Here is a 13479-nt window from a genome sequence, read left to right on the forward strand (position 1 = left end):
CCTGATTCGTAAACAGTGCCTGCACATCCCTAAGTGCCTTGTGCAAGAACTTGAAATGGGACCACAACAAACTTGAAGATATAGGAAAGAAATGCAGCAATGCGGGAGCTCGCCACCCTTTCCTCAGCAGGATTACATTTCTGGGGATTTCTAGGAAACAATTTGATAACAGAAACACTGTCCAATGGGGAATGGCAGACGGACATTTTTCTTTGTACCTATTTATAAATTATAGTCTTGAGGATTATTTCCTTTTCTAGAAGTTTCTTCATCCTTACAATGAGAATATACTTGTCATCTATGAATCTATGAGCTCAATTTTTAACATGTTGCTATGAATTTAACTAATAGAGAGTAACAGTGAGTTACTGGTACTAAATGTACATTTGGTGAAAAAATGTTCCTCTGAGCAGCTCCATGCTTGCTGTCTTTCAGTTTTACCCAGTATGTCCATGTTCTTACACTGGGAGAAAAAAACCAAAAGTGTCCCAAATGGACAAGATTTTCTTTCTCTCTTTCTCTAATTTACCTTTGTTGCAAAGTGAAGTCATCAGCATCTTTGCAAACAAAGCAGCCTTTTTGTTCACACACGCAGATAACCAGGCGCAGGCCTCTGTAACTTCAGTTCAAGAGTCTGACCTGTTAGTTTGGCTGTTTGCCTGTTCTGTGAGGCAGCAAGGAAACCTCATGGGCTTAGGACACAAAATTGTGACTTTAGGAGACTTCAGCTATCTGTAATTTTCCCTCAACTTGCACTAAGATGAGCGAAATTTAATTAACCCAGATCAGAACAGGCAAATACTAAAGCATAGATTGTTTTTCTTTAGGCTTCAACTAGACTAATTTAACCATGAAAGAGTTCCTCTACACTCTGGAAAAGACCAACATATTTATGTATTGTAGTATAATTTAGTTTGATGACAACCAGCAAAAATGAGCTACTACTGTACTTTAGGCTCTCTTCAAGAGAAACCCATTTACTTGAGAAAAGTCATTAACATTCAGGTATTTTCACAAGTTGCTGATCAACTTGAAACCCAGAACCTAAAGTTCCACTTAACACAGGTAACAGGTAAAGCCTACTAGTGAGTGTATATGCTCAGTAACATACACTCACAATACATATTTAAAAGCTAAAATAGTATTGTCTTGGAAACAAGATAAGACAAAGCTGTAATAAAAAGCCTTGAACACATCATTAGGAAACAACTGTATGATACTCATTGACAGAGTCCAATGTCAATGACAAAGCTCCATAAAAGGCATTAAAATACTGGCAACCATAGGACACAGATGAAATTCTATTTTCAATATGAAATATTATATTAAAAAAAACCCAACCACACATTCACTACCATAGTCATTTAGCCTCAATTTATATATAAATAGCTAATTTTCTCTTGATCTTTTAACAAAGTGCCCTTACACACTCTGGAGAGTTATTTGACATCTCAGTTTTCGTAACAAAAGCTTACAGGCACTGAGGGACTTTGTTTGGGAAGAGCTCTAACCATTCTAAAATGTCTCTTGAGATCCCTGTAGTGCATTTCCCAGCAGTGGTGATTGACTAAAATGCTGCCCAAAGGAGGCTGAACTGCAAGTGTTCCTTTAAAAACCAATGGAGCTGAAAATCGTTGTTGCTTAGTTCACCACATGCTCTTTTACCCTTCCTCAGCTAAGCTCTACTACAGCCATGTGTTTTATCTCCTACCCTCTTTGGCAAGTTCTCCAGCCTGAAACATTTCCAGTACAAAAAGCAGGAAAGATCACTAGCATTTGTCAGTGCTCCCTCCATAGTCATTAAGCATTTTAAGCACATTAACAAAGAGAGTAACATTTAAATAATTTTTATACTCTGCAAACATAACTACCACTTAAAACCTATCCCAGGTCCACCTGACAAAGCATTCAACCTAAAAAATCAGAGAGACCACTCATATTGAATAAATCTAAACCTCCATACAGAAATGGAAATCCAAACCTATGCCTTTATCTTAATATCCATGAGCTAGATTTTGTGTATCAACAGACCCTTCCATATCAGAAAGGCAAGGAGAAAGGACCCAAAGGTTTTTATTGCTTCCCTACTACCTGTATTTTTGTATTATTTTACTATTAGTGACAATAAAACTCCATTTATTTTGAGATAGATATGTATGTTTATACAGGCACTTATAAATTCTTGTGTAGTGCTCACAAAAGTCTTCAACCATCTCCTGCCCAAGATGCTGATTTTCTGAGCAATTTATCTGGAATCTTCACAGTAAGAGAGCCCCAAGAACTTCCTACCATTACCTTCAACTTACTTCCTAAAAAAAAGACTAAAAAACAAACTCACGAGGTGTTATCCGAGGGATACTAAATAGAGCAGGGGAGACACTTAAAATACGATAAATTACTGCCATAAAAGCAAGGTATTGGAATTTAAGCCCAAATTTAGTTCCATGCTGTAAATCAACAGGTGTGTATATACATACATATACGTTTTTGGACATCCATTTTGGCTTCAAGGCTCCTTTGCTATAAACCACTTTTAAAACTTCATATTCTGTTCACATTGTCTTTGAATAGCAAAAATGATTTAAAATAGAAGCTCCACTTTTGAGAACCTCCAGGACTTCTTACTAATCAATCACAGAAAAGTAGATAGAAAATATCAAATGTAGGTTTTTCCAGTTCTATCAATCCATAAGCTAAAGTGACTATTAACCATTTAGACTGCAGAGCAACAAACTGGTTTAAGACACAAAGATCTTATTAAAATAGCAGGTATATACACAGTATATTCATGCTGCTCTAGTATAACAAAAAATACCTTTCCTAGTTTCAGTGTTGTCAAAATAAAAGGTCAATCACAACTTAAAAGACTGAAATTACAGAATCAAGTTCAAACACTAACAAGTCTTTTTAATGAAAGAGATCACGCACAGAGTCATCAGAAAGAAAAAGAGTATTTTCCATAGTAAGAAATCCTGCATGTAGAGATCTGTGGTTTTGTGGCATACTTAAAAATGTCTGATAAATTGCAAGGAATTGGGTAGAGCCGGGTTCCTACTCACCAAAGCCAACATTTCATATAATCTAGGTTCAAATTACAAAAGTTGTGTCCCAAAGAAAACCTTAAGATATTCAGAGAAGTTACCATCATTCTGTTTTCCCTCCTTCTTTATCCCAGGGTTTCCAAATACTGTCTTTAGTGCTTCTGACTGAAGCGGAAGTTTCATCTGTGATGATGAAGTGCCCACTAGATCTACGTCTCCTTGAAATCAGGAACAAGACAGGTCAAACTGGACCTCCTTCTCTAAGAAGCCAGTGGTAACAATTATTAATCACATTAAAACCATTTAGGCCGGCTGCAGGGAGCCAGAGCAAAAGAAGGTGACAGATCTCAGAAACTCACACTTAATAGGAGGTGACGAGGTAGCAGAACCTTTAAAAGACTCACCATCATCCTCCAGAGACCGCTGGCCTAGTTTTTCAAAATCTACAAATACTCCTGGTGACCCAGCCACTGTCAGGAGCAGGGGAAGGGCTGACTTGTTAGTCCACAGGGAGTGTGGCGTTACCTACATGAACACACAGCTAGAAAAGGGCCAGCCTGCAACAGGGCCCTCTCTGTGCCCAAATCACGAATCGTTCAACAGCATGTTTAATTAATCAATCAAGAAGAATCTCTAAATAAAGACACATACTCACCGGAAAGTTTTGACAAGATTTTTTAGCTCTGTGTAAACATCACCTGGAGTAATCTGAAGAGGGCCCAAAACTGCAGGTAATCTGGAAGGCAAAAGACCCTGGTCAATAAACGTTTTCCTTTCCTTCACATTTCTTCTCAACTAGGACTTTCACCAAAGCTCATGAGAGTTAATAAAGAGAGAAAGAGATTTACTTTTGTGCAGCAGATCAGGCTTGTTTATCAGTAACAGTATGCTTAATGTACAGGACAAATATTTGCATTCCTCCCAATCAAGTTTTTCAGTTTAGACTTGAGCACTTGGTACATACAACTATTTTAATATTTCATATTCTATGTCCATCAGAATCTGCTTTTAAACAACTTACAAGAACCTAAGTAGTTTAGATTATCTCCAGATAACTGAAGGAAAATTATAAATAAAGGGCTTGCTGTGGAATTTCTTTTTCTGAAGTACATATTCTCATTTTAAGCTCCATGTGTTATACCAACATTTAGATTAAAAAACCACACAAGTTTTCATTGTGCTGGCACAATTGTGTTGACTTCTGTCAGCTACTGAAGAGTGGAATGCTGTCAATTCCAAGCTCCAATGCTTGTAAGCAGGGACAGGTTATTTCCAGAGAACACCTCTGACATTACCTCAGCAGGCTGTGCAAACTGACATCTGCAACTGTACCACAGATGGCTATCACAGACATAAGTAAGCTTTTTAGGGAAACAATGTGTTTAAGTTAAGATTAAGACCACCTAGAAAAAGCGAGAATGTCCTTGCACAGTGTTTGTTACTTAACGATGATGAATGAGCACCAACTTCAGCTAGACATTTACCAAAGTATACTTACGCTTTTCTCAGTTTTTCAAGGACGATTCTCTTTCTAATCTGCATTTGTGCATTTGAATCGACAAGTGGGAAGGTGAGATCTTCCTGTTGATCATCCTAGATTAGACAAAAAACTTCAACAGCTATAGCCTAGTATCTAAAGTCGTTGCATCAAAAATTCACAGCTTATCACTAAATGTTTAAACATAAGTAAAATCTTATATCTGAATATAAAACAAAAACCAACCAGCAATTACATAACGGACAGAAGCTTGCTTAATCTGACCCAACATACAGTGTGCAGCTAACCCGCTTTTCCCCTTCCCTATGTTAGACACTTCTCCACTTGGGGAGACAGAAACAAAGAGCTGATTCCAATTCTCTGAAGGCAAACTTCATACAGCCCCCATGCTCTTCCTCTGGACACTTACTTTGTCTTTGCTTGGATGTTCCTCTGCTTGTGCACATGTCACTGCCTCTTCAGCCAAAACGCACTTTCCTTTATAGAACTCTCTTACTCGGAGTTCTAAGAACTCTGTTTCTTCTTTTAACTTTTCGTAGCTAGGCACAGGCTTAACTGTTCCACCTGGGCTTGTGAAAGGTAAAGAATAGTTCAAACTGTTTTCAGACTCCCCTACAGAAACAGTGTTAAGACCATCAGCTGTATCTAAGTCATCCTCATCAAGTTCTTCCTTCTCCTGGTTGGCAGATGATACACGCTCAGATGAACACAAAGACGTATAGTTTGGGCCATAGAGAAATTTTAAAGTCTCCTCAGTTCTCCATTCCACAAGTGTTTGCTTAAGCACTTCTAATAAACTGCCTTTGGAGTTAATTGGATCCCTCAGTTCAGGTTTTTTATGCTCTACAGAGTTAGCTAGTGTTCTTTTCAGGTGTTCTGCCCCTCTTTTGCTCACACCTAGAAAAACTACCTGTGAACCACAGGTATTTTCACAGTTTTCTGAAGCACTTGATTTCCCTAGACCAGTATTTTTTGAAGGCGTAGAAGTTATTTTATTATGAACAGAGCAAGCACGCATTTCCTCCTGAGCATCTAATTTACAATTAGATAGTTGTTCAGCGGCTTCTACCACATCTGAGTCTTCAGTTTTAGGGTTGGAATAAACGTTTTGGCCGTGCTTCTTTTTGAGGATGCTGCTTCTGTGCAATTGCGGTGCAAACCTGGCTGAACTTGACCGACTTCCTGGTAGGACAGAAGAAACAAATTCTTGTTCAGTATCACTACTGCTGTCACTGGATGTGTCATGAGAACCAGAGTCACACGGATTTGAAGATATCCAAGGATTTTCAATGTCAGATGCTTTAATTACTGCGTCACGTAGTTTCACCTCTTCTCCAGACTGTCCACTGTAACAGAAAACACAAGCCATTCATGAAATAAGAAATGGGTGTTAACTGCAATAGCTTTTCATTCTCATATAAGAAAGATAAAGCATTTTCCCTTATACTAGAATTGTACTTTTTTGCTTTAAGAATCTTCTAAAAGAATTCTTGAACTCCAAGAGTTGTAATGTTCTGCAATCAAGATGACAAGTATAGACACTATGTAGAGAAGTGAGTTCTCAGTTGCTTATGGGCAGTTAGAAAAGAATAGTAGGCAAGATCTTATTAAAAACAACAGAATAATGTCAGACTCAGCATGGTGAATAGTGTCATTTTAAAATGAAGGTACGCATCTTAACATATATAGGAATATAGTACCCTAAAATCAGGGGGAACAGCATAGCTGTTTTTAGCATATGTAAGTTTGCCACCTAATGGCCATATGTTGCAAGAGAAAACAAACAAAAAGTCACAATACACAGCAAGGTACAGAATGATGACAGAGTAGCATGATTTTATTTTAGCTGATATAGATGTGTTAGATTAAGTACAGGAGCTTTCATCACATATAATTGTTACCATTTTCTTTATAAAGAATAGATGGCATAAAATACACCAAGTGCAAACAGTGTATTTGTTTCAGATTTCAACAGGCTCAATTAAGAGACAGACCAAGAGCAGCTGTACACTAAATCATGCAGATCAAATATACTGTTTTAGAATCATGGAGGAAAAAACTAAACAAGACAAATAATCCTTTGTGTAGGTTCTAATTAGGTCTTTTCTATAACTCCGGAAATTGAAGATTCCCCTTTAACCTGATACGATGAGTGCATATAACAACAAAAGAATATTGTTCAGTATACCTCTGTCCCTCCTTCAGCAGCTGTATTTCTGGTGGTCTGGAAAAAGAAGATACAGAACGAAGTTTTTACTGCTAAATCAATGTTCTTGAAATACACATGAATACATAAAATGCATATTTGAGGTTGCAAAGGACATCTGAGGGTCTTCTAGTCCCACACCCTCTGTTGAAAGGAGGGTGAGCGAGAGCAGGTTTATACGTACATGTTCACAGAGCATGACTCATGTGCCTGCAGCATGATGCTGTTACATTGAACAACAATGAACAGAATCAGCAAGTCACACAAATGTGAGTCAGAAAGGACCTCTGGAAGTTTCCAGTCTGACCTTCTGCTTGTAATGCAATTGTCACCATCACTAGGTTAGGTCAGCCACCAATTCATGAAGTTTAAATCTTGAGAACCTCCAAAGACGGAGATTTTGAAACACTGCTGACCATCCTGTTTCATTCCACCATAACCTTAATGCTTTATTTTTCCTCAGTGTCCAACCTGAACCATTCATGTGATAATTTGTAGCCATCACAATTTGTTTTCTGCCATCGACCAAGATTAGTTTGGTTCTGTAATCTTTGTAACTTTTTTCCAAGTAGTTGTAGACTGCTTTCAGTTCACCCTTTGGTCTACTCTTCAACAAAGTAAATGTACCAAGATCCTCACACATCCAAAGTTCCTACAGTAAAAACAATCCTGGGCCACTTATAGGAAGATCTTCCAAATTAATGCAAAAAAGAAGAATATTTGGGATATCTTCACTTAATTAAAATATTACTTGTTAAAAATTAGGCTACCAAGTTATACGTCTTTAAGCAAATGCAGTTGAAAGGTTTCCAGAAACTCTAAGAACTGTAACTCAACAAACTCTGACATGTTCCTTTCCAAAGCTCCACTTGCAGTTAAACTGCTTTAACTCAGTTATGAGGCAGCATCCCAATGCTGTTCATTTTATCCAACACTAAATGTTGAAATCTTCACCCACCTGTCCTGCGCACGGAAGAAGACCTTTTAAGCACGGACTAAATACAAGCCAGTGCACTAACACCTCTCTGACATTTTACAAAAACTATCACAGGTTTAAAAAAGTGAAAGCTGCACCATTCATATGAATTATTTGAGTTTGGAAACTAACGGTGATTAACACACAACTATTTAAGTATTAACTCCATATAAGTCCTCTTTAGAGTTTCAAGTTGAGGTTGTAGTCATTCAACTGAACATTCTCTAGGCAAGTATTTATTGTAAAACAGTGACACCCATTGGTTCATGTCATTATTTACAAGCCTGTGTTTCCTAAGCTAGGAACATGGACTGCATCACACTGTTCCAAAATGTGTATTGCAGCAAGAGCGGGAAATGGGCAATCTGGAATTTAGACAGGATAAAGAACCTCTTCATGTTATAGTCTGCTTTCAGGTGCAAGTATTCACAGTCTAACCTTAAGACCACTGCCAAGTGCTCTGCTAAAATTAGAAAATCTCTTGTAACAGAATAAGATTAATTCATCCTGTACATTATCTGTTTTGTAAAAATCCAATGCTAGTAAGTACATTTTCAAGCTAGCAGGAGTTGCCTTAGTTTGCCCTCTGAACAGGGTCATGTCTGCTGAGTAATCATGAGTAGTATTGTGATCAATATGGCAACAATACTTTTAAATCAAGCACCATGCTAAGCTAACATGTTAACATGTTAATTTTGCCTCAGCCTAATCATTTTGATGTGCTGCGGCTACTTAATTAGCATTGCATTTTGGATAGAGAAAATAATATTCTCAAAAGGAGCAATGAATGTATAAGATGATACTTACTTATCTTCTTCTCGCATCCATACTGGACTTCTGGAAATTTGAGCTTCAAAATATTTAGATGCTCTATAGCAAAAGTTGCTGCAAAAGCACTGGAAATGAGAAAGCAGGAAAATATGACTAAAAATAATTTAATGCTCCTAAAAAGGTACAAAAGTCCTCTTTTTTTATGCCTGTAAGATTTAAGTACCAATTCATACTTATTTTTAATCCCGTGACCAGCTTTTTAACGCATCTGAGAAAGAAACCCATCAAATAGGTCTATCCCTTTCCCCACAAGCTATTTGAAGTTGCTTCTTTTTCCCCACTTTTCTGCTTTTTGCACTTTTATTACATAGTGAGAAACAAACCAGTCTTGGGTTCTCCATAACAACAACCAAAAAAAACCAACAGAAGTTTTCAAAGAGCAAACCCAAACTCCACAAGATGGTCATAAAGACATGCAAAAAAATTCAGGTGTTCAATGCTGAAAATTCTGGTTGGCAACATATCTTGGATATTTTGCAATACTCAGAACAACACAAAAAAAAATTGCAGTTTCTTTGAAAAATTAACTTGCACACTTGCATCAGGGAACAATGTAAAACATCCCACTTCTTCTCGCACTCTTGCTTAGTAGCTTGAGAAAAAACTCCCAGAATGTTGTATATCCCAGAGTAGTAACCAGAGGAAAGGAACGTATACTAGTGACACTCAAGACATTTTTTCTGGAACTAGAAACACCCTGCAGTTTAGCATCCAAGCACCTGTAGGTGATTGTGTATCCAGTGAGCAGGCAAAGATGCCTTTTACTCATGAATACGTTTAAAGAAAGAAACAGACTTTGTGAAGAGATAGATTCTATGTTGAAAACTCCTCAAAAAAGAACCCTAAAGGTAGTCACACTAAGGAACGCATGAGATGCAACTTGTATTACACTACTGCAAGCTTCGGTGAATGAGAAGGTGTGCACTTTGACTCTACTAAAGCTCACTGACTATCCTGGAGCAAAACAGAGAACACTACCTCATGAATGTCTTTAAGAGATCAGCTGTACCATGTTCAAACTGCTGTCCAAGTAAACATTTCCTCGTTACATTTAAATTTAGAAAAGAAAGTAAGTGAGGTTTTGTCCTTCCAAAGAAAGCAGCTAGAAACTGAAATGCACAAAAGACTTCATATTTTAACAGTTCATGAAAATTATTTTCCTGAAAACCAAACGTCTTGGCTCTGAATCAAGACACTATATGAATATTGTTGCAAAATGCATTTCTGAGGTTGAAGCAGTATTAAATACATTTCAGAAATAGTCTTGTTACCATACCTTTCTTTCGGTGATATCATAAACTCTGTTCGTTTTTGTTGAAATTCTGTACTTCTGTTTTGGCACCTAAAACAAGATGCTTTCATCAGCAAGACTGTTACTTCCATCATGACTTTGCAGAAACCTTCATTCTTAATTCACATATTTTAATATGTGTAATATGTTCTGTTCTAACTGAATTGCATACTGCAACCACCTTTTCTCTCAATTATTTTGATATCGTACTTTCTCAGATGTTAAGAATGACAATTTATCTTTAACCATTTACATCTTGCTATCAGCAGAAGTCAACTTCAGATCTACAAGAAAGCCAGCGCTAAACACAGAACAAGGGAGCTACCGCGGTAGAAACTTTACTGATGCGTAAAGTGCTGGGCAGTCATCAACAGGCCCTTCTTCAATTCCTGTCTGTTTCTGTGCATGGGAGACTGTTCTGTCAGAGACCCTCACAGCTACCCACACAAACCCAGACAGGATCTTACATAAAATCTAACACAGTTTCCAAGTGAATTTCTGTGGGGATATATGACGTCAAAACCATTAAAATTTTTTGTACTTGATCAGATTTGTTTCACATAATCAGGGTTATCACAACTGGTATTACATCACAGGTTATCTAACTGAACTGAGTTCTGCTCAGGTTCTGTCATACCATACTTAAATACGTGTGACTATGATTTTGACACAGATAACATACATTTTTAGAGCAGATGTATATGCATTCACATAGTACTATCCCTGTATTGTCTTATTTTTTCATTTCAATCCTTCTCATAGAGATATGTGGTTCCATTGAAGGAACAAGATTAGCGAGATTCTGCATACACAAAGGCAGGCCATGAAGCCATACCCCATTCATCTTTGTTACTGTTAAAACAGATGCTAACTGATTCTGTCGTAAAGTAGCAGCTGTCAACTGTTCAAATTTTACCTTTTACCTCAGGAGGACTATACTGAAATGGAATGATACGATGCCTAGTCTATTACTTGACAGTATATTAATCCATGTTTAATATTGTAAGCTTAAAATTAAAGAGAAAATGGAAGATAATAAAAACCATGAGAAGATTCTTGTGATAACAGCTTTAATAAAAAGCAACTTACATTTTCCAGTTTATTTTGACATAGAGGATAACCACACAGTTTGATGATAGACCGTTCATCAACTATGTCTTTATAGTGAGATGGAGTAATACATTTTCCCTAAAATGACAAGAAAATAGTTCAACAACAGATACTGGAAAATCTGTCATTTTTTATACTCAAAACATCTCATAAACAAATAATACATCTAATTTTGTAACAGTTCTTTACAGAGTTTAATAAACAACATATAGAACCTATAGAGTAAAAATGGTAAATAGGGAAAGAAGAAAGACACAGGCACTTCTTTCTACATATAGAAAAGCCTAGAGTTTCGCCTCTAATTGCACCTATTTTCATAATATTCCTCTATTGACGTGTTTTGCACACCTATTTATTGGTCTATTTACAACCTTTACAGGAGTAATCATTATACCTTTCTAGCAAAACTGTGCTGCCAGATAAACTGTGGAGCACTATAGAGACTTTGTCTAAATTCACAGATGATGTGATGCAGACCTCATTTTTATACTTCAGCTATCAGTCCAGAACCACAGAGGCATAAACAAAGGCTCTGGGAATAAAGTGAAGGCTCTTCTCCTGAGTAGCAAGTGATAGGATGAGAGGAAATAGCCTCAAGTTGCACCAGGGGAGGTTTAAATTGGATATTAGGAAATATTTCTTCATGCAAAGGGTTCTAAAGCCTGGAACAAACTGCCGAGGGAGGTGGTGGAGTCACTATCCCTGGAGGGGTTTAAAAGATGTGTAGATGAGGTTCTCAGAGACACACACTTTAGTGCCAGTGTTACGTTAAGGATTGGACTTAACGATCTTGAGGGTCACTTCCAACCAAAACGTTTCTATGATTCTATGAAAACTAGGCTATGTTTTCATTGCAGAACCCTTGAAAATAAGGCAATCATCACCAGAGCTGAAGAGAGAGAGCATAAATGATTTGTCTACTTTAAACTGCAGCAAATTGTTCCAAGAACTTAAAAAAAGTTGAACACTAAGATGTACAAGAGCATAAAAACATGCAACACCTACAGAATCCAGAAGGAACTCTTCAGTTATGTTCTCTTCCAGGAGCTGTTCAACAATATACAATGCTTTTTTCTCACATTCAATCTTCTTTCTCATAGCAGCCTCCAGAGCTGCTTTCCTGCAACAGAACAGACACTGAATGGCACAGAGGGCAGATTCCATAAACAATTCTCCAGTCGTATCTTGGCCTTTTTCCTGAAATACAGTGGCTTACATTTTTCTACATCACACCACGTTGGCCAAACAAAGCAACAAGTAACTGGACCAGCAATTCTGTAATAACCACAAAGGAGTTTCCAACCCTGGTTTACTTTATTTCCACTCCAGTCAGGAAAAGTACTGACTGTTATTCCATTGTGATACTTCTACACAAGGTCACCCAATTCTTTTTGCAAGAGAGGAGAACCCAGAACTGGCTGGACAAAGAGCCTGGGACAATTTATGGAGTGTTGCCAGGAGAATCGGAGCCGGATGAGACATCAAGAGCGAGAAGAAAAATGGTCTGGGACAAGACTGAATGTGAGGGTACAAAGTAGCCATTGTCAGCAAATACCCAGAAAGCAACTACCTAGGTGTCTCTGATCTCCATCTGACAGCATTTCCCATGGAGGTTGTCAATGTACAGTTAGTCTGCTGTCTTAACCCACAGAGGTCTACAGTATTGCCCTGGAAGCTTAGGTCTACTACAGAACCAAAGAAATATTCAGGTAATTGTCCATAGCAGAAAGTGTTTTTTTTCCCTATCAAGTGTGGTTTTTAAAGTGAATAAAGAAAAACGGCAGGTATGCAAAGAAATTAAGATGGCAAAAAGCAAGCACTATAGAGTAAGGAAACACAATGGTGGAGGTCATAAACTTCTAGCATATTATACAACACACGTATGTGCATGCTGATAGCAGTTATATAGTGTTACTTCAAACAAGCCTGCATGATGATGATGCTGGTGATCTCCTGAAGTTAGTCATGGTACTCTAGAAAAGTGAAAAAACATGCAAGGCAGAAAATGCAATTTCAAAGTGAGGCAAAACAACATGAACGTCACGTATTGTTAGCTAGAAATTATACCTTTGAGCAGCATCTTCGTTCTTCAGAGCAGCTGAATGCTTATTTCCTAGAAATCAAACATACAAATATAGAAGTGTATTTCCTTTAACAGCAGAAAATATTGGAACGTGAAAAATATTAAAACTTCTAAACTGCAAGCATAATCAAGAGAATTGCTTGGAAATTTGCTTTTTGTGGCTGAAAGTGACTTAGTAAGCTGGTAACCATTCAGCAACTAGCTAGACATGCTTTTTATAAGTGTGAAGACAGAGAAGCCCAGTTCTGTTCATACTCCCATTCATATTTTGGATAGTCAGAAGGCTAAAGGAAAAACAATTCTGACAATGATTTTGTGCCACCCACACTCCCCCTGGTTCTCGACAGGCTCTACAGCCCAAGCCGTCCCTGCCCACCGCTGGCGGGGCTCTGGGCACGGCCGGACCGCCCACCCACCGGAGGGCTGGGGCAGCCGCTCCCTCA

General features: G+C 37.8%; 1 protein-coding gene across 6 annotated transcripts in view; it reads right to left on the bottom strand.

The window, feature by feature from the left end:
- The window catches only part of RPAP2 (RNA polymerase II associated protein 2), a 61771-nt gene that overhangs the window by 47799 nt on the left and 493 nt on the right, over nucleotides 1-13479 (bottom strand). For all 6 annotated transcript variants that reach the window (XR_011739792.1, XR_011739793.1, XR_011739794.1 and 3 more), the window contains exons 2-10: nucleotides 13021-13066; nucleotides 11959-12073; nucleotides 10933-11031; nucleotides 9829-9894; nucleotides 8529-8617; nucleotides 6728-6763; nucleotides 4949-5885; nucleotides 4540-4634; nucleotides 3697-3777 (exon numbers count right to left, since the gene is read on the bottom strand). Coding sequence is in view for 2 of the 6 variants with exons in the window: in XM_065842213.2 (XP_065698285.2) it covers nucleotides 3697-3777; nucleotides 4540-4634; nucleotides 4949-5885; nucleotides 6728-6763; nucleotides 8529-8617; nucleotides 9829-9894; nucleotides 10933-11031; nucleotides 11959-12073; nucleotides 13021-13066 (1564 nt within the window). In the remaining 4 variants the exon portion in view is untranslated. The remainder of the gene's footprint in view (nucleotides 1-3696; nucleotides 3778-4539; nucleotides 4635-4948; nucleotides 5886-6727; nucleotides 6764-8528; nucleotides 8618-9828; nucleotides 9895-10932; nucleotides 11032-11958; nucleotides 12074-13020; nucleotides 13067-13479) is intronic.

The sequence above is a fragment of the Patagioenas fasciata genome, chromosome 6 (assembly GCF_037038585.1).
Source record: "Patagioenas fasciata isolate bPatFas1 chromosome 6, bPatFas1.hap1, whole genome shotgun sequence".
Lineage (NCBI taxonomy): Eukaryota > Metazoa > Chordata > Aves > Columbiformes > Columbidae > Patagioenas > Patagioenas fasciata.